At 57.7% G+C, this 23,596-nt stretch overlaps 10 protein-coding genes across 10 annotated transcripts; 6 read left to right on the top strand and 4 right to left on the bottom strand.

The window, feature by feature from the left end:
• Nucleotides 1–392: 392 nt before the first annotated feature.
• Nucleotides 393–2,802, top strand: CcaverHIS019_0307850 (uncharacterized protein; the record flags this gene model as incomplete). The annotated part of the gene is made up of 8 exons (XM_060599270.1): nucleotides 393–485; nucleotides 538–825; nucleotides 874–1,002; nucleotides 1,332–1,389; nucleotides 1,684–2,344; nucleotides 2,378–2,561; nucleotides 2,601–2,675; nucleotides 2,710–2,802. 8 exons carry the CDS (start codon nucleotides 393–395, stop codon nucleotides 2,800–2,802), a joined length of 1,581 nt encoding a protein of 526 aa, XP_060455980.1.
• A 941-nt stretch (nucleotides 2,803–3,743) lies between these two features.
• Nucleotides 3,744–6,198, bottom strand: DBP10 (uncharacterized protein; the record flags this gene model as incomplete). The annotated part of the gene is made up of 7 exons (XM_060599269.1): nucleotides 3,744–3,788; nucleotides 3,830–4,175; nucleotides 4,220–4,305; nucleotides 4,356–5,490; nucleotides 5,525–5,620; nucleotides 5,658–6,042; nucleotides 6,090–6,198. 7 exons carry the CDS (start codon nucleotides 6,196–6,198, stop codon nucleotides 3,744–3,746), a joined length of 2,202 nt encoding a protein of 733 aa, XP_060455979.1.
• Nucleotides 6,199–6,463: 265 nt separating this feature from the next.
• On the top strand, nucleotides 6,464–7,896 carry REI1 (uncharacterized protein; the record flags this gene model as incomplete). Its single annotated transcript, XM_060599268.1, has 5 exons — nucleotides 6,464–6,675; nucleotides 6,711–7,401; nucleotides 7,436–7,787; nucleotides 7,830–7,847; nucleotides 7,889–7,896. 5 exons carry the CDS (start codon nucleotides 6,464–6,466, stop codon nucleotides 7,894–7,896), a joined length of 1,281 nt encoding a protein of 426 aa, XP_060455978.1.
• Nucleotides 7,897–8,475: 579 nt separating this feature from the next.
• On the top strand, nucleotides 8,476–9,220 carry CcaverHIS019_0307820 (uncharacterized protein; the record flags this gene model as incomplete). The annotated part of the gene is made up of 3 exons (XM_060599266.1): nucleotides 8,476–8,494; nucleotides 8,703–9,094; nucleotides 9,140–9,220. The coding sequence occupies 3 exons, from the start codon at nucleotides 8,476–8,478 to the stop codon at nucleotides 9,218–9,220; spliced, it is 492 nt and encodes a 163-aa protein (XP_060455977.1).
• A 2,103-nt stretch (nucleotides 9,221–11,323) lies between these two features.
• Nucleotides 11,324–13,278, bottom strand: UBP6 (uncharacterized protein; the record flags this gene model as incomplete). The annotated part of the gene is made up of 14 exons (XM_060599265.1): nucleotides 11,324–11,339; nucleotides 11,380–11,467; nucleotides 11,519–11,629; nucleotides 11,666–11,961; nucleotides 12,000–12,136; nucleotides 12,174–12,400; nucleotides 12,433–12,605; nucleotides 12,643–12,746; nucleotides 12,786–12,820; nucleotides 12,853–12,907; nucleotides 12,946–12,960; nucleotides 12,996–13,066; nucleotides 13,105–13,209; nucleotides 13,245–13,278. 14 exons carry the CDS (start codon nucleotides 13,276–13,278, stop codon nucleotides 11,324–11,326), a joined length of 1,467 nt encoding a protein of 488 aa, XP_060455976.1.
• A 780-nt stretch (nucleotides 13,279–14,058) lies between these two features.
• Nucleotides 14,059–16,359, top strand: CcaverHIS019_0307800 (uncharacterized protein; the record flags this gene model as incomplete). Its single annotated transcript, XM_060599264.1, has 4 exons — nucleotides 14,059–14,999; nucleotides 15,061–15,762; nucleotides 15,794–16,007; nucleotides 16,060–16,359. The coding sequence occupies 4 exons, from the start codon at nucleotides 14,059–14,061 to the stop codon at nucleotides 16,357–16,359; spliced, it is 2,157 nt and encodes a 718-aa protein (XP_060455975.1).
• A 105-nt stretch (nucleotides 16,360–16,464) lies between these two features.
• On the bottom strand, nucleotides 16,465–18,544 carry VPS33 (uncharacterized protein; the record flags this gene model as incomplete). The annotated part of the gene is made up of 4 exons (XM_060599263.1): nucleotides 16,465–17,243; nucleotides 17,312–18,149; nucleotides 18,279–18,359; nucleotides 18,392–18,544. The coding sequence occupies 4 exons, from the start codon at nucleotides 18,542–18,544 to the stop codon at nucleotides 16,465–16,467; spliced, it is 1,851 nt and encodes a 616-aa protein (XP_060455974.1).
• A 166-nt stretch (nucleotides 18,545–18,710) lies between these two features.
• Nucleotides 18,711–19,944, top strand: CKB2 (uncharacterized protein; the record flags this gene model as incomplete). The annotated part of the gene is made up of 5 exons (XM_060599262.1): nucleotides 18,711–18,754; nucleotides 18,787–18,820; nucleotides 18,854–18,971; nucleotides 19,106–19,218; nucleotides 19,483–19,944. The coding sequence occupies 5 exons, from the start codon at nucleotides 18,711–18,713 to the stop codon at nucleotides 19,942–19,944; spliced, it is 771 nt and encodes a 256-aa protein (XP_060455973.1).
• A 39-nt stretch (nucleotides 19,945–19,983) lies between these two features.
• Nucleotides 19,984–22,548, bottom strand: CcaverHIS019_0307770 (uncharacterized protein; the record flags this gene model as incomplete). Its single annotated transcript, XM_060599261.1, has 6 exons — nucleotides 19,984–21,252; nucleotides 21,288–22,076; nucleotides 22,108–22,171; nucleotides 22,219–22,241; nucleotides 22,286–22,445; nucleotides 22,478–22,548. 6 exons carry the CDS (start codon nucleotides 22,546–22,548, stop codon nucleotides 19,984–19,986), a joined length of 2,376 nt encoding a protein of 791 aa, XP_060455972.1.
• Nucleotides 22,549–22,929: 381 nt separating this feature from the next.
• On the top strand, nucleotides 22,930–23,544 carry CcaverHIS019_0307760 (uncharacterized protein; the record flags this gene model as incomplete). The annotated part of the gene is made up of 3 exons (XM_060599260.1): nucleotides 22,930–23,104; nucleotides 23,137–23,264; nucleotides 23,296–23,544. 3 exons carry the CDS (start codon nucleotides 22,930–22,932, stop codon nucleotides 23,542–23,544), a joined length of 552 nt encoding a protein of 183 aa, XP_060455971.1.
• Between the last annotated feature and the right edge of the window lie 52 nt (nucleotides 23,545–23,596).

Raw genomic sequence — 23,596 nt, 5'->3', positions numbered from 1 at the left:
AAACAATTGTGGCCGTTACTGTAAGCAGCAGTTGGCATTTGGCCACCAAGCTAGATATCTAGACCGAACTAACCTCCACCAGCTTGCCAACTCCCCATCATCACCAGATCACCGTAACCATCAACATCAACATCACCATCATTATCATCATTACCACCATCCACTTCCCACTCCTCCCGACCCTCCTTTAACTGTGCCCTCGTACGATTGTGCGCTTCCTTCCTCATCCGTATCCTCGTCCTCATCCCCAACCACTCATCCATCCATCCCTCCTTCGTCTAGTCGTCCTTCCTTGGGCCCTCCTTCCTCAACTCCTCACATATCCTTTCCCCAATACCGATTGCCTCCTACCACTTCGGCCATCGCGACTGTTTATCACCTCATAACTCTACATGGCCCCCGAAAACGGACCTGCCATTGGGCAGTTGGCGGGGCCTGGTAATGTTCACCTCACAAGCGAGGAGATCAACATTCTCATCTACCTCGTCAGTATGATTGCGCGCTCTGCAACATCTCGATGTGCTGAAACCACTCCAGTATTTGCTCGAGTCCAACTTCAAGCACACGGCTTTCACTCTCCTATCCGAGTCGGCGCTTCCTTCGACTGCTCTGTTCCAACAGTTCAACCCTGGGTACCCTGTCCCCCCCTCCCAACGATCTGCTTCCAACACCTTTGGTAGCAGCCGCACCAACGGTGCTACCCGGGGGTCAGCGTCAGAAACTTTCGGTGCTCCTCAGGACAAGATCGCTCGCGGAGAGTTGATTCGCAAGCTGTGGAAGGCCTTGCGATGGGAAGAGATCGAGCGCCACACTACGACTGAACCTGTATGTCCTGCAAGGCCATAATCGCAGCTTTGTGCGCTAACTTTATAGGACGCGTTTATGCCAGCCTGTAACTCCCGGTTTCAGCTCCTCGTCCCACACACTTGCTCGCCTGAGGGTGAATTGTCTGTTCCAGGGGTGTCGTCCTCGCCACCCCCCAGACGTCCAGACACCTTTCCAGTCCGTCAGATACAAGAACCTCCTGCTGCTGACCATGGTGGTAACTCCCCTCCTCCGTCTCGTGACATGGACGTACCATCCCCACTTGCTATAGGCAAGGGCAAGAGGAAGAGTGCCAGTGATGCCACGGTGACTGCCAAGGCGGCAGACCTTTCGCGAAGTGGCCGAACCGCTAGCCCTCGACATGGACTAACGGATGCAAGCATCCCTTCCGGCGAAACGGGGATTACGACCCCCGCATCCAAAAGGATCCGCGATGACGATCGTAGGAAATCGAAGGCGGAGGATGTCAAGGACCCGAAGCTCGCATCAAGAGGCTCTAAATCCAGTGGCATCCTGGGCCTTGCTGCAAGCGAGGGAAGCTCCTGGACGGAGCATCGCGATGCTGTAGGTGACTTTTTTCAGGCGAGTTCCTCATCCGCAGGTCACATGCCTCGCCTGGAATCCTAAGGACAAGGAGGTGCTGGTGACCGGTAGCAATGATGGAACTGCTCGGCGGTGGCATTTCATGGAGGCCGCGGATTCATCCAGCCACGCCCTCCAATTGCAGCAGAAGCCCACGTCTATCAGCCACAAGGCGATTGATAGTTCGAAGAAGGCCGTCACTGCACTGGCGTGGCATCCCGATGGGACAGTGTTTGTGACAGGTACGCGTGTGGATGGTAAGATGCTGACGACAAGCGTCCGATGGTGTCGGTCGCCTTTTCACCCCCTCTGGACAATTGCAAGGCATTCTAAGCTACGGACGCGGGACCATCAATTCTCTCAAATTTAACCCCTCGGGCAACTCGTTATTGGCCGCCAAGGACGACTTCACAGTTTGCCTGTTCCTTCTCAACTTTGATTTGCAGTCACCCAAGCAACTGAGCTTCGAGTCACACACCAAGGAAGTGAACGATGTCGACTGGCTCGATGACGATGTCTTTGCGTCCGGCGGTAACGACCACACAATCTTCATCTATCGATCCAATGACCGTCGCCCACGATTCACCCTCAAAGGCCACTCAGATGATGTAACAAGGGTCAAGTGGTCGCCAGCTCGTCCTGGCGAGGGTGACCAACAACGCCTACTTGCGTCTGTCTCGGACGATGGATCCATCATGATCTGGAAGCTTCCACATTACCCAGCGGACCGTGGCACAGTAAGCCGTTCGCTCTCGCCGAGTAAGCAGCCCCGAGAGAAGGAGCCGTCGACGGACGAGTTTTTCCAAATGACGGTGTTGCCAGGATCCGAATACTGCGTCAATCGCCTCCAAGTGGTCAACAGCAGCACCGACAACAAGCGCATGAATACGGTCGAATGGGGCCCTACGTGTAAAGATGGCCGAATGATCATCGCAGCGTGAGCTCTCGTTTTCGAACTCGTTAACGCTAGGGGTGGCCAAGACTCAACGGTCAAATTGTTCGATGCGAGCTCAGGTGAATGTCTCCACGCTCTGGCTGGCCTTGAACATGGCACTGGCTCAATCGCGTTCTCACCAACCTCAAGCTTGACTCGCCCCGGGGGTGTGCTCGCGGGAGGCGGATGGAATGGCAAGGCCATTCTCTGGGACGTAGTGGTATGTTTCGGACGATGTTCGTATCTTAACTTACCCCAGACTGGCGAAGTCCTCAAGGAGTATGAAGTCGAAGAGGAACTGGAGCGACAAAGTACCCGTGACCGGCCGATGATGGTAGGATTCGATCTGATTTGACAACTAACTGAAGATGACAATGGCTTGGCGACACGACGGCCAACAGCTGGCTGTTGGGCTCCACAACAAGTCCCTCATGACCGCCTATGTGGGATCGCTCCTGTAGTTATCCTCAAACTGCTTCTTGGTATGAAAAGCTACCTGTGCTCCAGAACCCAGACCCATGTCCCAGTCACTGGTTGATGGACGACATGCCCGTCCTTGGTGCTCGTTGTCGGCTGCAACCTCGCGGGAATTTTGGCGACCACTCGCCACCTTCCGTCTGGGCGATGTGCCAGGAAGTCGAACCTCCTGGGAGAGTACGAGACGCTGACCCATCGGCAATGTTGAGAGGCTACAGCGCTGAGGTTGTTGCAAAGGACGTCGAGCGCGTCAACTTGGTCTGCTCCAGACTCTTGATTCGACGGTGATGAGCTGGGTAACGGGGGGTGACATGAGATCGCATCCGCTGTAGACTTGTCGACGAGGACGTCCCATCCATCAGCCGGCGTGATGGATCTCAACGAATTCAGGTCAAGGACATCAATCTCGTGAAGAGGAACTTGAAGGGACCAAGGCGTGTCGGACAAGTTGGGGGTCGGTTCGCGCGAATGCAAGCTTGAACTGGCGTAGTCGGCGTCTGAGACTGCAACCCGGTCACCGAGATGCCTTTGGAGTTCAATGCCAAGTGAAGAGGAGCCACATCCAAAATGGAGGATTGAGATTCGAGTAGTTGTCGATTTCAAGTCGCCGACAACCTGGGAGATGGTGGACAAGACGTCGGAGGAAGGGACGAGCCATTCGAAACCTTGGTCCTTCTCCTTCGAGAGGCGGACGCGCCAATAGCTCTGACTGGAGTAGTCGATGGCCATGATAAAATAATGTGTCTCAAAGCTCCATCGCCAGTAGTCCCTCGAGATAAACAACCGTGCGCCACAACGCTAAAGCCGGACTTCCCCGCTATTCATTCAATAGACACCGCGTTGCATGTTTCTTCGTTCATGTTTCTTTGATCGTGACAGCCTGCAGCCAGAAGAATCACCAGTCTCATTCACTCTTGTACAGCCACTACAACCGACGCTTTTTGGAAATGCGACCATTCTTCTGCTGGCGCTAAATCGGTTAGCATTGCAATTGGTGTGGCTACTACTCACCTTCTCCTTCTCACGCCGGCCCTTGAGAATGGTTTCAGCGTTCGCGAGGCCAGCCGAGTTTTGAGACTGCGGCCCAGTGCGCTGGCCTGAGAGTCGGTGTGCAGTCTTCTTCCATTCAGCGAAGCGGCCGCTCTTGAATGTGGCGGGAAGCAGTGCGCCACTCTCGCCCCTGATCATCTTCTTGTTGTCCTCGCCAGGGGTGTCCTTGACGAACCGCTTCCGCTTCTTGTCCCACTTGAGCTGGCTCGCTTTTTGAGCACGTTGCGGGTCTGCATCGTCGGCATTCAGATCCATCGTCGCAGACCGGGCCTGCTCCGCGAATGAGGTCCCTTCGGAGAGGGAGTAGCTGTTATGTTAGTCCGGGACGCACACATCACCAAGAAGTCTCACCCTTTGGATCGGTTTGTCTCAACATTCTCATGGGGCAAGAAGAAGTTGGGATCACGGTAAGACTTGGTGGGTTTCGTAACGTGAATCTGCTTGTCAGTGTCAAGGCATCAAGGCTTGGTGTTGCAATAGCACTCACGTCGCCATCAGTGTCGGCTGGATCAAACCCCAGATCAACTCCCCCTTCAGAGGCGAGAGGTTGTTGCCTGCGCGCCCGACTCCGAGCCAACGCCTGTCGGCGCTGCTTCATCACCACTGCCGTTGCTTGTTGGCCACCACGCGCTCCCACCTCGAAGATCGTCTCGTGAGGGTTGTAAGATTGGATCGCGGCGAGGAGTGTCGCCCTCTTTTCTTCCCCCCCGTTCTCTTCTTCGAGGGATAGGAAAGCCGAATGTGTACGGGTCGTATTCCGACTCTCCTTGCCAGCTTTGAGAGCGCGATAACCCTCACGACTCGCCTTGTTCCGGGATCGTTCGAACATTGCCTGACCACGCTTCATGACGCTCCGCAATGATTCAAGTTGGGATTCAGACGTCTCCAAGTTGTGGAGGATGTACTCCAAAGTTGCCTCGAGGCTGTCTCGAGGAACTGTACCGAAAGCGCCTGCGTCGGAGACGATGGGACGCTCCAGGAAGGTTTCTAGGTCATGTAAGTATGGCAGGTCATCGCGGGTGACCAAGCTCCAGGCGTGACCCTTTTGTCCAGCACGCGCCGTGCGGCCAACCCGATGCACAAAGACCCTCACTCCCGACGGGAAGTCGAAATTGATGACGTGGCCCATCGCGGGGATGTCAAGCCCTCGGGCTGCGACGTCGGTGACAACGAGTACCTCCGACTTCCCGTCGCGGAAGTGGCGAAGTTGCTGCTGGCGAGCAACTTGGTCCAGGGAACCATAGATGTAGGAAGTCCGGTAGTTCGCCGCTTTGAGTAGAGTCGAGATATACTCAACATGATGTTTTGTAGACGCAAAGATGATGGCGCGAGGGCTGTCGTCCGTGGCAGTACTGGCGACGGGGATGTGGATGACTTCGCGCAAGAGTACGAGGAGTGCCGCCTCTTTCTCGTCCGGCTTGACCGAAAGGAAAGCAAGTTCGAGGTCGGGGCTAATCCGATGCTCAGTGTCCAGCCGGATGAATGCCGGATTGTTCAAGCCGGCTTTGGCGAACTCTGCGAGCGTCGTTGGAAGTGTCGCCGAGAACAGCAAGTTGTGTCGCGTCGTCGGCAGGCGATGCAGAATCTCGCGCAGTTGCACCTCGAACCCCATCTCGAACAAGCTAAAGTCAGAACCATACAGCGGCAAGCGCTCACTGATCAGCTTCATCGTAAACCACCACCTGCACTTGCCGCAGGTCGAGGTCCATCTCAACAGCCAGATGGAGCAAGCGACCAGGAGTAGCGATGACGCTGGGATCAATTACTCTCTGCACGACAATCGACTTACATATCAGGGTTCGCAGACATTGCCTCAAACTGGGCATCAAGCGACTCGCCGCCCATGATGATGCTCCATTTCAATGGTTGGGCGCCTTTGTTGGCCCCGGCCAAGCTTCTCGACAAGTCTTTGCCGACTTTGAGGACTTGGACGGCAAGTTCACGGCTGGGACACAGGATTAAGGATCGAATGCCTGAGGATTCCTTGCGAGCTCCTCCAAGCGACTGGATGAGGGGAATCAAGTAAGCCAGCGTTTTCCCCGAGCCAGTGCGTGCCATCCCGAGAACATCTTTGGAAGGGTTGGCCATGGCTGGAGGAAGAGCGGCCCGCTGGATCGGGGTGGGGTTCTTGAAACCCCGAAGATTGAGGGCGCGGGCGAGTGGCTGGGAGACTCCTTCATAGTTGAGCGAGTGCAGTTTGGTTGCAAAATGCATCACTTACCGAGCGTGGCCCACGTTCCGCCCGAAGACTTTGTCTTCTTGGGATTATCGGACGAAGGAGCATTGTCTTTGCCAGTGATCCAATCAGCTCTGAAGTCGTGTGTTGACATTGTGGAGTGAGGGGGGAGAGAAGTGAGAAAGAGGGGAGGCAGATACAGATAAAGCAGCGAAGATTTCGAGAACCCCCAAAGTGGAGGTGGAGGAGTGGCCAACCAAATATTGAATCACGTGATTTTGCTTTCTCATCAGTTTCCAATTCAGAATTAGTGAAGCTTCAACTGACTCGGCTCACAACTCAACTCTTCATCTTCATTCTCTTTCTCATCAATACTTGATTTTCATTACTCTCTTACATCGCAATCCCTCTAGCCCACCATGTTCACCTGCATATCATGCCGAATCGCTTTCGAGACCGCTGAAGAACAGCGTTCCCATTTCGGGACTGACTGGCATCGCTACAACATGAAGCGTCGAGTGGCGAACCTTCCTCCTGTCGCCGCTCAGGCCTTCAATGAAAAGGTCATCGAGCGCCGTGAGCAAAACGCTGTGCGGCCAGACCCAAGGGGCATGTTTTGCTCGTCTTGCAAGTGAGAACATGGGAACCGCAGAGCTGATGTATTAGCAAGGCATTCTCGTCTGAGAACTCATTCCGCTCTCACGTCCTGTCCAAGAAGCACCGGGATCGCGAGGCTAGTCTGGCACGCGACACTTTACACCAAGCCGACCAAGGCCCGTCGGCAGCACCCCTGCTGGACAATGTTGGTCACGAGGGGAACCACGAGGGCGACGTAGCCATGTGGCCAAGCAGTGGCGCGGAGGTGATGTCTGGCGAAGGCGTCGACAGCGATTTGGACAACGATGTGGATTCGGATGCCGAAGCCGACGCCGACAGCGACATCGAGGCTCGTATCGCAGCATCGCGGCGGCGCATCAACCCAAACGACTGTCTGTTCTGCAACCATCGGTCCACAGATGCCCAGAGCAACCTGGAGCACATGTCACGAGCGCATAGTTTCTTCGTCCCCGACCGCGACCTTCTTATTGACCTGAGCGGACTGCTTGCGTATCTTGGTGAGAAGGTGGCAATTGGAAACTTGTGCTTGTTCTGCCCGAATGGCGGAAAGGAATTTAGCAGTCTCGCCGCCGTCCGCAAGCACATGATCGACAAGGCCCACTGCAAGATCGCTTACGAAACTGAGGAAGATCGTGTCGAGCTGGCTGATTTCTACGATTTCGGGGGCGGCCTCGCGTCGGACCAGTCTGAGTGGGAAGATGTTGACGAGGATGGAGGCGATGATGCGTTTGGCGTGGAGGTATGTGGATAATAACGCACGCAGTTGACCACAGGTGCCACGCATTGCAGGTGATGGTCTGTCCTTGGTGCTACCGTCGGGTCGTGTTCTTGGTCATCGCTCCCTCAAGGTGTATTACGCTCAGCGACTGCGCGGTGCGCCAATGGACTCGGACGATCCTGTTCGCGCGAAGGTCGCTGCCGTTCGTCAGCGTCTCGCAGATCCGAGCGCTGCTTTGGTTCCGGTGGCTGGTGGCCATGGTGCCTTTGGGCGCGGCCTCGATGTGGTCAAAGCGCGCAACGCCGGGGAGGCTAACTGGGCGAAGAAGCAGGGCAAGTCTTTCAAGGACCAGAAGGCAAGGGAGCACTTCCGCACCAAGATCGGCTTCCGCCACAACAGCCAAAAGCGTAAGTTGATTCTATTCTCCGTGTTGCGAAGCTTACTCGCAGACTTCAGGGACCCCCTCCGTACGTTCACGCCCTTCATGGTAATGTTACTAACTGGGCAGTTCAGTAGCCAGAGAACAAAGCGCGTGCTGCATGTGCCCTCAAGGCTCAGCTTTCAGATACTCTTATGTAATATACATTACACCCTGCTCCGTCTCGAGAGAGTCCTCTTTGTTCCTGTGGTGCATAAAGGTGGCAACACCCCATAGTCCCCTATTGAAACCCCTTCTCACTCGCTGTCCTCATTTCCCCCACTGCATATTACTCTACATTGCCCAACTCACCATGCGCCGTCCCGAGTATCCTTTTTGGAGCTCTGTTTGCCTCGTGCTTCTTCTTATCCCAGCTCCCTGGCACTGGAGGGCTCGCAATGCTCCCCTCGTTTGTCTCATCGGCTGGCTGTGGTTAACCCACTTCGTGACTCTGGTCAACACCTTGGTGTGGGCCGACAACTTCGTCGACAGCGCTCCCATCTGGAGCGACATCAGTAAGTCTGCGAATGGGCTAATCTTACCGACAGGCGCTCGTGTCCACATGCTCTTGTTGTATACCGTCCCGCTTTGCTCTCTTGCTCAGATGAGGCGCTTGGCCTCTGTCGCATCACCAAAACGCAACCTTGTGCTGGATCAACCGCGGAAGCGGTACCGCTATGCCGAGGAGCTCTTTCTGTGTGTGGTCTGCCCTCTCATCATGTTGCCCGTCAATTACACAGTACAAGGCCATCGCTACGACATCGCGGAGACGTGGGGTCCAATGATCCCCTCCGTTAGCTCCTGGCCAACACTGGTAATTCGATTCATCCTCCCCACCCTCATTGCCTGTGCCTCTCTCTTTTACGCCTGTGAGGCAAACACCCGGGTCCCCAACTGACAGCAGCTCTCTCCATTCACTGGTTCTTTGTTCGTCGCGCACAGTTTCGCTCAATCCTCTCTGGATCTGGCCTCACAACTGGTGTCTACCTTCGCCTGCTGGGACTCGCGGTCACAGATAGCATCCTATTGATGTTCGCCACGGTCTTCAACATTCTCTTCCTGCTGGTCGGCCACCCAGGCGAACTCCAGCCGACCGCAAGCTGGGACCGCACCCACAGCAACTTTGGTCTCGTTTCCCAGTTCCCTGAAGAGTTCTTCAACGGGGCCACAACACTAGATGTGCCCTTCTACCTCTCTGTGCTATACGCAATGAGTGTGTTCGCCTTCTTCAGCTTCGGTGAAGACGCTGTGGGCCAGTACCTAAACGTGTGGCGGTTTGTCAAGCGCGTCGTCAACGTGAGGCACAGAGAGTGAGTTTGAGATGAAAGCTGAGCTAACAAGGAGGACAGTGGAAATCCCGATGCTGGGATCCACAATTGTGACTCTCACGGGGCCTGCGTGGGAGGAGGAACGTCGTGTTAGCGGATGCGGCGCCAAAGACGAGAGATTGTCAGAGAATTGTCCTAGTGGAACTCGCATTGCCGTGACCGTGGAGCACTCGGTTGTTTGAGATGGATCTCGGTTCTGGTAACCTGAGATGCTGAGATTACTTCTATAATAAATGCCTTCGTACATACTTCGTAACTGTTCATATATGCAGATGATTGTCCCCAGTATAATCAGGGAACCTGCGTTCTCCGTCAGTGTGGCCCCTCATCCCTTTCAAGTGCGTCGACATTTCCGCGGTGGTTGGGCATTCAACACCAGTGGGGAATGCCCGAAGGAGCAATTCCTCTGAGCATCAAGGGAAGGCGATTAAGGACGGGTAACCATACACCTGTTCCCTTCGCGCTCGAGACATTCTTCATGAATGCTACCGCTACGACCTAATGGGCAGCCCAGGCTCAATGACTGAATTATATCAGGACCCAAGAAGCAGAAAGAAGGTGGAGTTTAGAGACTAAATATATGCATCGTTGCGACTAATGTATTGGAACGATGGGGACCGTCGAAGGTCGCGCACGTGAGCGGATCGCCTGTCAATTAGCTTGGACAACTGAGTTTTGCGTTGCTTACTTAGGCGATGGTGCACCAGAGGGCTGGGGGGTACCAGTTGTCGTCCGACTCGTAGTTCTTGGGCTGCTCGAAAACGGTGGTGAAGGCCGACATTGTTGGGTTGGTTGGTTGGGTTGGGTGGGTTGGTTGGGTAGGCTGGAGGAGCTGTTGTGAAGAGGAGTTGATGTTGTTGATGGGTCTAAAGAGCGTCTCCTGGTTGTGCTTATATGCGAAATCGGGCTCCACTGTACCGTCAAAATCGCAGACTTTGCAACCCAACACGTCCATGCATCCAAGAACTTGACTCGAATGAACAATGGCTGAGTATGTCTGCCCCGCCCCGCGCGGTTCGGTCAGATTGAGGGGAGTGTGACCACCACAGCCCCCCTTGGCTCCCTGCTCCCTCTCCCTTCGGACTTGGGTGATGTGCCCCATGCGTCCATTGTCTTGGACGGTATGTGGATGATCGCGCCCACATCGGCTCGTACGAGGGTGTATAGTGATGGCGGGATATGTCCAAAGCCATGGGTTGCGGTCCTCTGTGTGGGGGGATGCGATACGCCACCGCCGAGATGCCCAATCCAACCCGGTGAACAGGACTCACGATACCTCCGAGCCGCCCGCTCCGGTCAGTTTGAGGGAGGTGGTGGCGCGCATCCACCTGGGGTAAGGGTATCGGGCCAGCTGTTCATCTCACCATGTCACTCAAGTACTCAAGTACCGATCTCATTGACAAAAGAAAAGGGAAACTGAACGATCAGCCAAGTCGACATGCCGCTTTGCTTTGTGTGGCTTGTGTGGCTTGTGTGGAGTGGCAGATTGTTCAGGCACCACCCGATCTGACCAGTTTGATTCCATTCCAAAAGGAATCAGCCATTTCAGTGTCTCGTCACCGTGCAGTGGCGGCGGCGTTCGAAATCCGTCTCCGTGAGGGTGTAAGCAAACCCCACACACGCCACTGAAAAACGAGCTCGGACCATAGTGACCATATCGTACTGTCACTTTTGCAGCCGCCACCAGTCTGGGGTGTTCACGTGTTCAAAAGTTGGTAGGGTTACACAGGTTTAAAGATGGTAACGGAATGTGAATACAAGGTGCTTCTGTTGACCCCGACCTGTCTCTCGCCCGACAGTCTCGCACCCGATTAACGCACAGGTAGGTACAACTCGGCGTCAGCAACCACAGCCGTACGAGGCCGGTACAGTCAAGTGTACCCATCGAAATCGTTCCTCGTTCAACACAATGTTGTCGAGGATGTCGACGTGGAAGTGGAAGTAAAAGTGGCTCGGCACCCATCAGTAGCGTCTGGGGGGTTTCGTGGACCCAGACCACCTCTTGGCCTCCACATCCATCCGCCTAACAGTCTCACTCACACCCCATAGGCTCATCCTAGTAACATCGTACCTCACTCACTACATGCCCACGTGCAGCTACACGGCACAAACCATTGTCATGAAGCGTATGCATAAGGCTGCTGGGTACAGAACGGAACGATGGGGAAGGGATGCAGCCGAATCGTGTCTAGACTTTCTAGATGTCGACAGAGCTGCGAGTCAGTCGAGTCCGAGATTAACAGCAAGACGTACCGGTAGAGGAGGATGTATGCGACCGAATCCTCGCCGCCACCGTCCATTGACGTGATCTTGTCCGCCGTCACTTCCGAAACCTTGTCGTCTGGCGTCAGCCTCTCCTTACTCGCAATCTGGCAACCTCCTTCTTACTCACCGTCGAACTTGTACCACTCCTCTTCGCCAGACGGCACGAACCCGCCCTCCTTGCGCGCCCAGCCGATGTAGTGTCCCGAGTCGGCCGACGCACCCTTGTGCGTAACCATGGCTGCTCGTCAGCACCCGTCCTTGGCCATCGACTCACCACACAGCTCGTACATGCCCGACGAACTCGTGCCCGGTGCAACTCCAGCCTTCTCGATGAGCTCGGCGACCTTTTTGTGCTCCTCCTCGCGGTGCTGATCCTCTGTCTTCTCGTCGGCGGGGGCGTTCTTGGCCTTTGCGCGCTTGGCAACCTTGGCTCGGTCATCCCGCTCATTGAGCACCTGCTTCACTTCTGCGTTGACGGGGCCGAGCTTTTCCCGAAGCTCGTCCGTGGCGATGTCGAGAGCGTCCAGCTGGAGCGGGAACTTGACCTTGCGCATGATCTTCGCCTTCTTTCTGGAGGTCAGCCTCTGGCTCCAATGTTCTCAGCTCACTGGATGTCGCGGCGCCAGTAGAAGCGCACGAGGTGCACGACGAGGTAGCCAGGGAGTCTCGAGATGCGCGTCTTCTGGTTGTACATAACCGAGCGGCCCAAAGACGTACTGTTCTTCTCGATCTGCTCATCAAGGCTCTTTCTGTCAGCATTGAGTCGCTTGCCCCGAGCTCACGTCCATGATACCGGACATCAAGAAGTTGGTGTTGATCGAGATGTTGCACGACAGCTTGAGTGCCTTCTCTGTGGACGTCGATGGGGCCTCGTCCGGCGCCTCTGGTGTCGAAAGCGTCTTCGTGAGCTCAATCGACATCCAGTCGTCGACGAACGACCCCTGTGCGTTCTGGCCGGGGAGCGATGAGCGGAGCGCCGACACCACCTGCGTCCACGCCTCGTCCGCGTCTGCCATCAGCGATGCTACCCCCACCACCCACCCTGCTGAGCAAAGCCACCCCGCTGGTCCTGCTCGGCAAATTGAGGCGCCAGGGTGCGGAGATTGGAGATCAAAGCGAAAGGAGTGACCGGCTCGGTTGTCTGCGCCATGCCCGAGTACAGGTTCTTGACCGACATCGTAAGCCGGCTCTCTGGTCCGCTGCTGCTTGAGAAGCTGGGATCAGTGGGAGGTAACAGCCTGGGGAGCTCACTTTTCTAGCGCAGTCTGAAGCTGCGGCACCGCGCGCAGAGCCTGGAGGGTCGAATTAAGGTAGCAAGTGTTGCCGAGGTTGACGAGGCCTGGTGGGGAGCGGGTCTGCGGTTAGCTGGGGCCCGTGAAGTAGGAGGTACTCACCATAAGGGCGAGATCTGAGTCGTCCATGTCCTCAACTGTACGTCAGCGGGCTCACGCAAATACACACTGAAGACGACAGTCTGCTGCGGCGCCTCAGGCAGTGGGCCGGCAGTGCCGACGACCTGGCATTAGTTCTGCCACAGTTCGCTTAGGTACACACGGTAATGACCTGGCCCTGTCCGTTAGCTGGTTCAAGTGCGGTTAACCTACAGGCTTGAGGCCGAGCTTGGACATGTCGGCGTCGTCCTTGAGGATACCCTTGATCATGACTTTCATGCGGTCTGAGGTTAGTGGGCTCCTTCCTTGTCGGTAGACGTACCAGTCGGGACGCCGGTGAGCTGGTAGATCGACTGCTTGAAGGCGGTCGCTGGCGCGGCGACGTCGACGTCGACGGGATACGACTTGCCCGCGTGCTTGATCGTGACTGATGTCAGCTAATAGCAGCCGCTCACAGCTCACCGTTCATTCCGTCTGGTGTTCTGGAGGGAGGCATGAGATGGGAAGATGAGCAAGAGCTGTGTGGGGTTGACTTTGTACTCACTGCAACATTGCATGACGCGCGTCGAATGTTTACTCCCGCTTATTACCCACGTGGTCATTTGAACTAGGTTGTAATGTTATTAGGTTTGATTAATGTTATTAGGTTTGATTACTGAGCCACCTGGGTCAAGCAGTCGTCCATATCTCTCACCATGCAAGTCTGCAATGGGTTTTGATATTTCTATGGGAATATCCAAGTGGTATAGTTGAATAATCTTGGTAGAACATATGCATAGGATTTGGGTTGTCGGATTAGTCTTGCTGGGGTGGGCCATGTCAACTGACATATGTCAGCAACGCTACCCCTTCCTCAAGCTAAACACTTCAAGTATCCCCGAGCATGTGGAAGCTGTCCCCATATAGGAGGGATCGAGCTCGAAGGGGAAGAAATGTCTTGATCGAGATGCGGTAAGCCCAGCGAGGAGATGAAGGTAGGTGAACCAACCAAGTGCCGCATTTACCGAGCTAGACATCGTCACCACACATCCCCACCCAGGTCTAACATATCCACTAATAATATCACGTTACCTCTCTCACGATACTAACTGGTGTTTGAGAGATTCCGATGTCTAGCAGCTTCGAGACAAGCAGTTGGGTTCTCCCAACGTCTATCCCAGCGCCACAATCAAAACTGTCCGGTTCAGGATCTGTACCTCAAGGTCGCGTGGCAATTACGTTCCTGAACCCATCCTATCTGTGATCTGCAACAACAAAGACGCGTCTGACATTCACCATGCTCGCAGAGGTCCTCCTCGTCCTCGGCGGCTACCCCTCCTCCCTTATCACGCCGTTAGGCGTGGCCCCCGCCCTCGCCGAACACCTCCACCCCGGCGAGGTAGCGACGCTGGCCACCCTCGGCCGTCTCGCGGGTGACTACCGCACAGTACGCGACTGGGCTCACAGCACCCAAGGCGCGGCGCGCGGCGCGGTTCTCCACAAACCCCGACCAGGTGAACCACACGAAGCCGGGGTTGGACAATACACCGCTGTCCTGGCTGGTGCGGTGTGTGGCGTGCTGGACGAGTACATCGACCTCCTGGTGGAGACAGAGGCGCGTATCCTCGCGCGTGACAACGCGGTGGTCCAGCCCTCCGACTCTGGCGCCTACGTCCCCCTCTCACTTCTCTTAGCCACTTTTGACGAGTGGCACGCCCCACTCGCCTCACTCACCGCTCTCATCCATTCCCTCCCCCCAACGCCAGGCGAGCTCCTCTCCCACCTCTCTACCCTTTCCTCTTCAGGCCACACGACCTTGCGGAGGATATACACCGCCCTCCTCGGCGCCGTGTGGCGCCTATTCCTCTCCCACCTCTGCGTCTTCCTCCTTGATGGGCTCGCACCAGAGTCCTCTTCTCCTGCCGCACCAGCCCTTGGCCTCGACGCAGGAGCAGATCCACCCCACAGGCTGTACCGTCTCAACCCGGACCTCCTTCCCACCAGCGTTGGCGGAAGCGCGCGCGAGAGCATCCTTTATGTGGGGAGGGTCGCCGCTACGCTCAAACGCGAGGGTCGTGCCCTCCCGCGCGCCGTCACCGAGCCCGCACGACAGCGTGTCATGGCCTCTGACCCTGGCGGGCTAAACAAGGCGCTGCAGTGTGTGCGTGCCGACGTCGGCGAGTGGCTGTGGACGCACATCCTCACTGGCAAGCAAGTCGCCGATGCCATTGAAGGATTGTGAGTGCGGCAACTGACCAATTGCCGAATAGCTGCCTGTCGTCTCCTTCGCTGACATCAGCGCAAACTACTTCCTCACGCGCGATGCCGACTTTGCCCTCAACGTGATCCGCGAAATCGCTCGCCTGCGACACGACCGCCTCGTGACCGCCAACCCCACGAGCTCGTCTTCCGTCATCCGCCAGCACGACTTGGACCTGGCGCTCCTCCGCGCCTCAGTCGGGACGGACGTCGAGCGCGACAAGGGTCTCGAGGCGCTGCACTGGACGATGCCACAGGGCCCATTAAAACCCTCCTCGCTCCTCATCCCACCAAAGTCGGAAGATGTGCGCGGCCTCTTTGCTCCGGCCCTCCTCGGCGCCCCGATCCATCTCACAGCCACCGTCTCGTGGCCGCTCAACCTCTTCATGACGCCGCCGGCCCTCGCAGCATACGGTGAGATGCATGCGTACCTCCTCGCGTTGCGTGACGCCCACGCCCGTGTTCTGGACGTCTGGACGGCTCTAAGTCACGCACAGAGGAGGCGGAGACTGTACACGGGCACTCACGAAGGTGGCGCCGACGCCGAGGAGCAGGCACGACGAAGTGCGCTCGCCCGCTCGTCTTGGGGACTCGTGAGGGGGATGTTATTCGTCCTCGACCAGCTCCTCGGGCACTTCATGGCGGACATTGTCGGGACACAGCACCGTCGTCTCCTCGACACGTTGGGGGACGGCGGGACTCCGGGTCGTGGCACGGCGTATCTCGACTTCTTGACATTGCGGTGGGTACAGAGGAGACGGCGCTGACCTCAGACAAATGCATGCGCGACACCTGGCGTTCCTGCGTGAGGGGCTGCTGATAGCGGACCGCGAGAGCGCGTTGTTGGTGAGGGATATTCTCGACACGTGTAAGGGTTTCTGCGGACTCGTTGAGCGGTGGGGCGGGGATGTGCTCCCCGAACTGCTGTCCGACGACGAGGGGGACGTGGTCGGCGAGCGTGCAAAGGTGGTCGACGAGGTCAACGATGTAAGTTGGATTTGCACGTTGAGCTGTGCCCCGAAGACTCAGCTCACTCCAGACACTCCACGACATTGTCGCGGACCTCTTCCGCCTCCTGCTCGAGTCGCAGGCTCCGCCGCCTGTCGCCGACACGAGCATGAGCGGCAGCGCGAGTGCCACGGGCTCGGTGTCCACTCGCGCAAGTATTTCGAGGGCGAGTCTGAGCCGCCGCGTTGGGCTTATGAGCAAGAGCCGCCTTGACGAGGGTGAGGTGGCTGGCCGACACGTTGAACAGCTCCTCCTCCGCCTCGACTTCAATGGTGTCCTCACAGCTTGGCAGGAAGGACGAGTGGGCAGCGTGTTGGTGGGGTTGGATTAGGATGCCGGACAGCTCTAAGTGTATTCATATGTACAACTAGTCTAGTTCTGCTCAATCGCAGCTGCCATTCGGGTAACCTGAATGTAGCAGCTGCGCTTGCTATCACTATCGCTGCTGCTCTAGCGGCACCGGATCCGCATCGCCAAAGCTCTTGAGCAGCGTCGTGCCATTAACCATACCCGTTGTCGCGACCATAAACTGCCGCCCACCCTGGCTGCTCATGAAGCGCAGCGCACTAATCTCGGCATACGTGCAACCGCCAAGGAAGAAGACGAGCGTCGTCCCGGCCGCGTGACGGCCAACCGGCCCAGAGTCCGAGCTTGCACCAGGGAGGGCTGCGACGGCGTCCTCGAGCCCGCGGAAGCCCGTGATGGGCCGCCGGCCCTCCATGCGCACCACGTCGGCCTTGTCGCCGCTCAACCCACTGCGCTGAGAAGCCGCCTGCACGAGGCGGATACTCGCCGGCGCGTACCCGGAATACGCGTACGAGATGTCTTTGGGGTTGGCGTCGTCGACGTCGTCTACGACCAGGCGAAGCGACTTGCGGACAGAGAGAGGCGGCTGGGCGGGCGAGGGAGCGCGCACAAGCAGGCCTAACTCTTGCAGAGATACGAGGAGGGGCAGGTGGTGGTAACCGTACGTCTGGAGGAAGTCGCGCTTGAACGCCTCGAGAGGCTTTGGACGGATACCGCCCGCAGTTAAGGACATGAGCACTGCGCTGCGAAGGACGGCTGGCATGCTCGCTTCTTGCGCAAGCAGGTCCTCGATGATCACAAGCTGTGCGGCTGGGTCGAACCCCGCCACGAGGTTCTGCTGTGCCTCGAGCGTCTTGTTGAACTCGTCCGTTTGGGTAAGGGGCATGAGCTGCTCCGCAAGGCTGGTGTCTGGAGTCAGCTTGCAACGGGAGGGACACCAATGCTTGACTTGATCGATAAGCGTTAGAGACACTCACGCAGGCGCAGACTCTCCTGCTCACTCTTGAGCCCGCCAAGCTTGCCGACAAAGTCGCGCATCTGGGTGACGCTCTTGAGGTTCTTGGCGCCGCCGTAGTCGGTCTCGAGGCGGCGTGCGAGCTTGCTGAGCCTGCTCCCCACAACCGCAAAGTTGAGATCGCGCAGATCGCCAAAGAGCCTATCCGCCGAGGAGAGGTGGTGCTTCCTCTTCTTGCCGGCGCTGGCGTTGGGATCAAGCAGCTTGGGGTCGACCTCCATGTGAGCGTGGTGGATGCCGATAAACTCGTCGAGCATGCCCTCATAAGTGAGCTGGGTACACATGGGCGTGACCCAGTCGACGGCGCGATCGATGATGATCAAGCTGTCGATGTGCTCGCTGGGCGGCACGTCAGGCTTATGCCGGTTCAGCAGGGCGGCGAGTTTCTGCGCCGCATCACCTTTGGCCAGAACTCGTGGGATGCTCCCGAACGCGCGTTGCAGCGTACCAAGCGCGAGGGCCGAGTAGTAGATAGGCGTGTCGTCTCCGCGGAGGAAGATATCGCGCGCAACGTCATCGAGCTCGAGGCTCAGTACGTCGTTCTCGATCGGAATGAGCTCAAGCTTGAACTCGGCCAGGGTTATGTCGCCGACGACGCCTTCATCTTCCAGTACTCTCCGGCACAGCTCGGTGACGCGGGGAACGAGGAGGACTGTATAGACGAGGCCGGGGGCGGCGCGGACCTGCTCGGCGATGATGCGCATGTGTGCGCGCTTCGGGCGGCAGAGCCATACCACATTGCGGGTCGAGACGTTGAGCGGGCCGGGCTCGAGCCAGAACATCTTGTCGACGCCGTGGTGCTGGTGTCAGCTTTGTTGACGAGGAGGAGCGGAGTGGGCTAGAGTGCCCATGAGGCCAGACGTCGGTGACGGCTGGCGATTGGCACATCTCGCGACTAGCGAGGACACACCGCAGAACGACCGACCCACCTTCAAGCTCGCAACGTCCGTTACGAGGCCAAGCGGCCCCGCTAACGCCGAATCCAACACAAGCGTCTTGGTACCTTGCACCTGCCGTCAGCCCCACAACACAAACGACCTACCTCATTGAGGGCCTCGACGAGCGCCTGCTTCCCCAGCTCGCGCAGGACAGCCACATCAGGCCCAACACGAGGAGGAACGATAGACTCCGAGTCGCCCGACGTCGATGGGGCCGTAACCTGAGTTGGAGGTCGCGAGGGACCAGCTACGGACATGGTGGTTTAGAGATGGTGGATGGTGGGATGGCGGAATGCGCTGGCCAGGCTGGACATGGCCACCAAATCTCAGGCACGCGTGGCTTGGGGAACAATCGGCAATCCTCTCAACTTGCAACTCTCAACTCGATCTTGATCTTACATCCATCCTCTTGCGAGATATATCATGGACGACCTCTCAACGGGCACCGACAGCGATTACGCCAACTCGTAAGATGTCCCATGATGTTGCTGACGGATAGGTGGATCAGCTGGTTCCTCTCGACCAAGGGGAATGTGCGGACCAAACATGAACAGAACTGATGGTAGGAATACTTCGCAGAGGTCGACGAGGACTACATCCTAGACCGGTTCAACCTTACGGGACTTAACGGGGAGGTCGTGAGCGAGTACCAGCGCGCACTGGACTTGATCACCGACACGCTAGGTTAGTCGCGCTTTCACGCCTTCCTCCACCTTCCACCTCTCGTCTCTTTCTGTTCTCATTTGTATGGGACTCCCGGGGAGTAGAGGACGACCCTAGAATGTAGAGGCGCTCCAGGAAACCCCCCCTGACGCCAGACGATGGCGACCTCGACGAAGAGACGCGCGACACGGTCGAGTCGTCGGCGAGATTCCTGTATGGCCTCATCCACGCGCGCTACGTGATCACCACCCGCGGGCTTCAAAAGATGGTGAGTTCGGATTGGGGCTTGGGAAGCGAAGTGAAGAAGTCGCGAGGTGATGGACGCTTGGAAGGTTGGGTGGATAGAGGTGATGTGCGTGCCAGTCTTGGCATTGTCTTCTCCCCCAAGATCCCAAGCCTACCCACTGCGGCAGACTCTTCGCCGGTCGAGATGCGCCGTGCCGCTCTTGCTTCGCCTGCGTTTGCCAGCCGTTTTGACATCGTGCTTCCACCACGGTTACCCTCCCTCCGTCCTCGAACCCGCTAACTCCAGCTCGACAAGTACCGTAAGGCCGACTTTGGCCGCTGCCCCCGTGTCTACTGCTACTCGCAGCCCCTCCTTCCTGTTGGCCTGACCGACATTCCATTCCAGAAGCCCGTCAAGCTTTACTGCCCCCGCTGCGAGGACATTTACTCGCCCAAGAGCAACAGGCACGGCAGCATCGACGGCGCGTACTTTGGCACAACCTTCCCACACATGCTGTTCATGAATTATCCCCAGATGATCCCCAGCAAGGGTCAGCCGAGCGTGAGCGACCGCTCTGACCTGCGCCGCGAGCCTGCAGGCGTGGGGGCCATCTCTACTGCCAAGGCGGCACTCAAGGCCGAGCGGTATGACCCCAAGATCTTTGGTTTCCGGCCGCACGAGGACGCACAGCTCTCGCGCTGGCGTACGGCGCGGCGCGACGCGCAGATCGCACGTCTCGAGGCCCTCGAGAACAACCCCGACTTGTAATGATAGATACATGCAGTGGCTTATGATTCGTTGAAATGCTTATGGATCCGATGCGCTCCCATCCTGCGATGGATCGGCTGCAGAGTCGGGCATGGCTGCGCTTACCTCGCCCGAGTCGAGAAAGACGTCGTCGCCGTTTAAGCCATTCCCGGCCGCAGCGGCGTCCGCGCGCCACTCGGGAGTGCCGAGGTCGACTTCATCGTCCGAAAGGCTCGAATCGGATCCTCCGCCGAGCCAGGCTGAGAGGCTGCGCCGTGACCGGGAACGGTTCTTGAGCCCGAACGCGGCGAGTGGTGAGCTGCGCATTTGGCGGAACGTGTCGCCGAACGACGGCGCAGTGTTTGAGCGGAGGAGCTCGTTCGAAGAGGTGACGGCCTGCACATCCGTGACATTCAGGTTGCGAGGGATCTGCAGGCGGTCGGGACGTCTCCGACGGCCGCTCCCACTCCCCTGCCCGTCGGCACGACGCGCACGAAGTGCGATTGCTGTGTCCGCGTCCGACTCGATCGGCATCGTACCCGTTGGCGCCGCGCTTGGCCGTTCACGTGCCAGAGCCATGCGCACCTCGGCGCGCCCGCGGTAGATCGCGTTCTCGATCTTGGCACGGTTGTGCACCATGTGGACCGTCGGCCAAGTAGCACGCTGTCCGACGAGAATCATGCGCTCCAGGCCCTTGCGGTCCGGGTCGTCGAGGATGTGCAACCAGTCAAGGAGGCGGCTCTTGGGGATGAGGTTGAGGTCGCCGAAAAAGCGCTGCAGGAAGACACCACTCCAGTCACTCTGGAGGAGCTGCGGGAGAAGGTCCAAGTCGCGGATGACCTTGAAGTGTTTGGAGAGATCAAGCTTGATGTACGACTCGAGCGCACTGAGGATGAAGCCGCCTCGCCACCCGCGGCCCTTGCGGTGCGCCACAGGCCGCCCAACGGCGCCACGCGGTGCGAAGAAGAACAAATGGATGTGGGGATTTGTCTGCGAGACGATTGAGAAGTTGCAGTTGAACTGTGTGTGTAGGGAACTAAGCGGGATATCCTCGCGCAGGCTCCCGTCCTTGAACCGCGAACCGCCGAGGTTGTGCGGCCTCACCGAGCCGTCACGGTCCTTAGCCATGAGCACGACGGGGTTGAGGATGCCTGGTACAGCAGCGGAGGCAATAATCGCGGACCAGATGACGCAATTTGGCGCTGTGAGATGGTTGAGCAGGATGGTGGGCGAGTGGCGGTCAGCAGGCACGACTGAGACGTTGAGGGCACGACCAGTGCGCTCATATGCCTCCTTGAACGTGAGAGAACCGCGAGTGAAGTACATGGCCTTGCGTCAGCTTCGATCAGGTTCCGCTAGTTCACCTTCCGCGCCCACTCGAGGGCGGAGAAGCGGGCGCCCGTCTGCATCCATCGGCGGATCCAGACGGAGAACGGGTCCTCGAGAGCGGTGATTTTGTCCGCAAGTTCGGGCCGAATAAGCTGCTTGAGCTCCGAGTCGGTGTAGGTGCACACCAGGGCAGCGATCAGGCCGCCAGCAGACGTTCCCGTGATGATGCGCGGGAGCAGGCCGTGGTCGAGGAGGGCGCGCGCTACGCCAAAGTGGTAGTACCCGAACGACGCGCCGCCACTCAGGCACAGTGCTGAGGTCCCGTAATTCTTGTTGAGGCGGCGGAAGAATGCGCGCTTCTCCTCAAGCGTCACGCTGGACGAGGTGCGGACAAAGTCGAGGCCGGCAGCCACTTCCTTGACGTGCGCCTCAACGAGCGTCTTGGTGCCGTAGAACGTCTCCGAGTACATCCGTGCGCTCTCGGTACCGGCAAAGTTCGGACGGACACAGATACTTAACGCGTCCATGAGGGCCCTTGTGTCCTTGGCGACGCGGAGTTTGTAGAGCGTCGCACGGACACGCCGGACAAGGCTCGCGTCAAAGTACCCGTCATTGTCTGTCTCCTTCCAGTCGTCGAAGCCAAGGTTGTCGTCGAGCTCCTTGGCCGTCTTGCGCCACTCCTCATACGATTTAGATTTGCGCAGCTGCCGTTTGAGCACGCGCTTGATGCCGCGCCACGCGAACAGCCACTCGAACACATTCACCACTTGGCGGGTGAGAACGTAGGCGCTGAACTCGAGCCAGATGATGAGGAAAAAGAACATCTGTCGTCAGCGCGATCAGCTGCGCACGCACGAGAAGAGGCCATCGGATGAGGTGGTATGTGAGCCCGAGGCTCTGTTGCCCGACTGATCGGCGCCTTTAGTTAGCAGCAGCAGCAGTTTGAGGTTCTAAGCGGAGACCTACTTCCGCACGCGCGAATGGATCGGCTGGGGCGTTAGTCGATCACTGGAGTGAAGCTTGGGACACCCACCGCAAAGTCCGACGTCGCCGTCAGCTTCTCCACCCCTTGGGACCATTCCGGTGCGTCGTGGGGAGTCAGTGGTGGCGACTTTAGTATCGCGGGTGAAGCGTCGCCCTCGGTCGGTGCGGTGTCCTGGAGCGACAGTGCATGCTCGAACGCAGCGAGATGCCTGTGTAAGTTGAGCCACAATCCAAAGCTTACTCTTCGTTGATGTGATTGTAGGTCCAGAGCGTCGGGTCGACGCCCTCTGGAATGTCGTCTATGGGGCCCATGGTATCGTCTATTGCTGGGGCATTTGAGGGAAGAGACAGATTGATGCGATATGCAAGGTAGTCGAGTTTGAACAGATGAAGAGAGAGTGAGAGATGCAGAAATGAGAGATGCGATGCGTTGTGGGGTTCAGATGTTGGTTGTAAAGAGGGTTAATGGTGGCTTCTTCATTGTAATGGTACCTTAAGAGGCGCGATCAGTAAACGAGCACCTTCCCTCATTCGCCACTTAGGCGGCCAGTTGATTCATATCCTATCCAATGTCGTCACCATACCCACCCTTTGTCCGCGCAGCCTTATTGTAACCACCATCAACAATTACAACTGCTCTCTCCCTCTCTCTCTCTTCCACTTCTGCGCGCGCACAGTTCCCTGCACGCGGCCATGTCAACCCCGCTCCTCGCACAGTTCCCCTCCCTCGCCGCTTACCCTCCATCTTTCCTCAAGGACCTCCTCTCCTCCCCGGAACTCACCGAGGCATTCCTCTACTCGCTCCCAGAAGTCCAGGAGCTCGTTGGGGAGGTCGAGCAGCTGGGCCGTGAGAATGTTGAGCTAGCACGTACGTGCCCACTTATCCCCTTCTGATGGCAGAACAAAACCTCGCGCTGCGCGACGAGCTCATCGCTCTTCGGGACGCAACGGCGCAGTCTTACTCACACGCCGAGGCCCTCAAGGCGCATTGGGCCGAGCTTGAGAAGACCCAGGCCAACCTGTACCAAGTGCGTTTCCGCGACGCCGAGCTGACAGCAGCGGCAACGGCCATCGTTCCTGCATATGCGCCTGAAGCACAGCCTCACCGCGCAGGACGACGACAGCGAGAAGATTGCCACGACGTTCATCGAGGGCCGCACGGACTCACCTGCGGCGGGCGAGAGTGGACGCGATGCTGCGCTCGACGCGTTCATCGCCGAGTTCAAGGCCGCGCGTAAGACATACCACAAGCGCAATATTTGGGCTGAGAGGTGGTCACGCGGCGAGGTCGCCTGGCGCGACGACTGACGTTGTATTATATAACGGGTGTGCATAGCATAGCATTTCTCGGCGCCTGCGT

This window comes from Cutaneotrichosporon cavernicola, assembly GCF_030864355.1.
Source record: "Cutaneotrichosporon cavernicola HIS019 DNA, chromosome: 3".
NCBI classification, from domain to species: Eukaryota; Fungi; Basidiomycota; class Tremellomycetes; order Trichosporonales; family Trichosporonaceae; genus Cutaneotrichosporon; species Cutaneotrichosporon cavernicola.
This window is presented reverse-complemented; position numbering and strand designations above follow the sequence as displayed.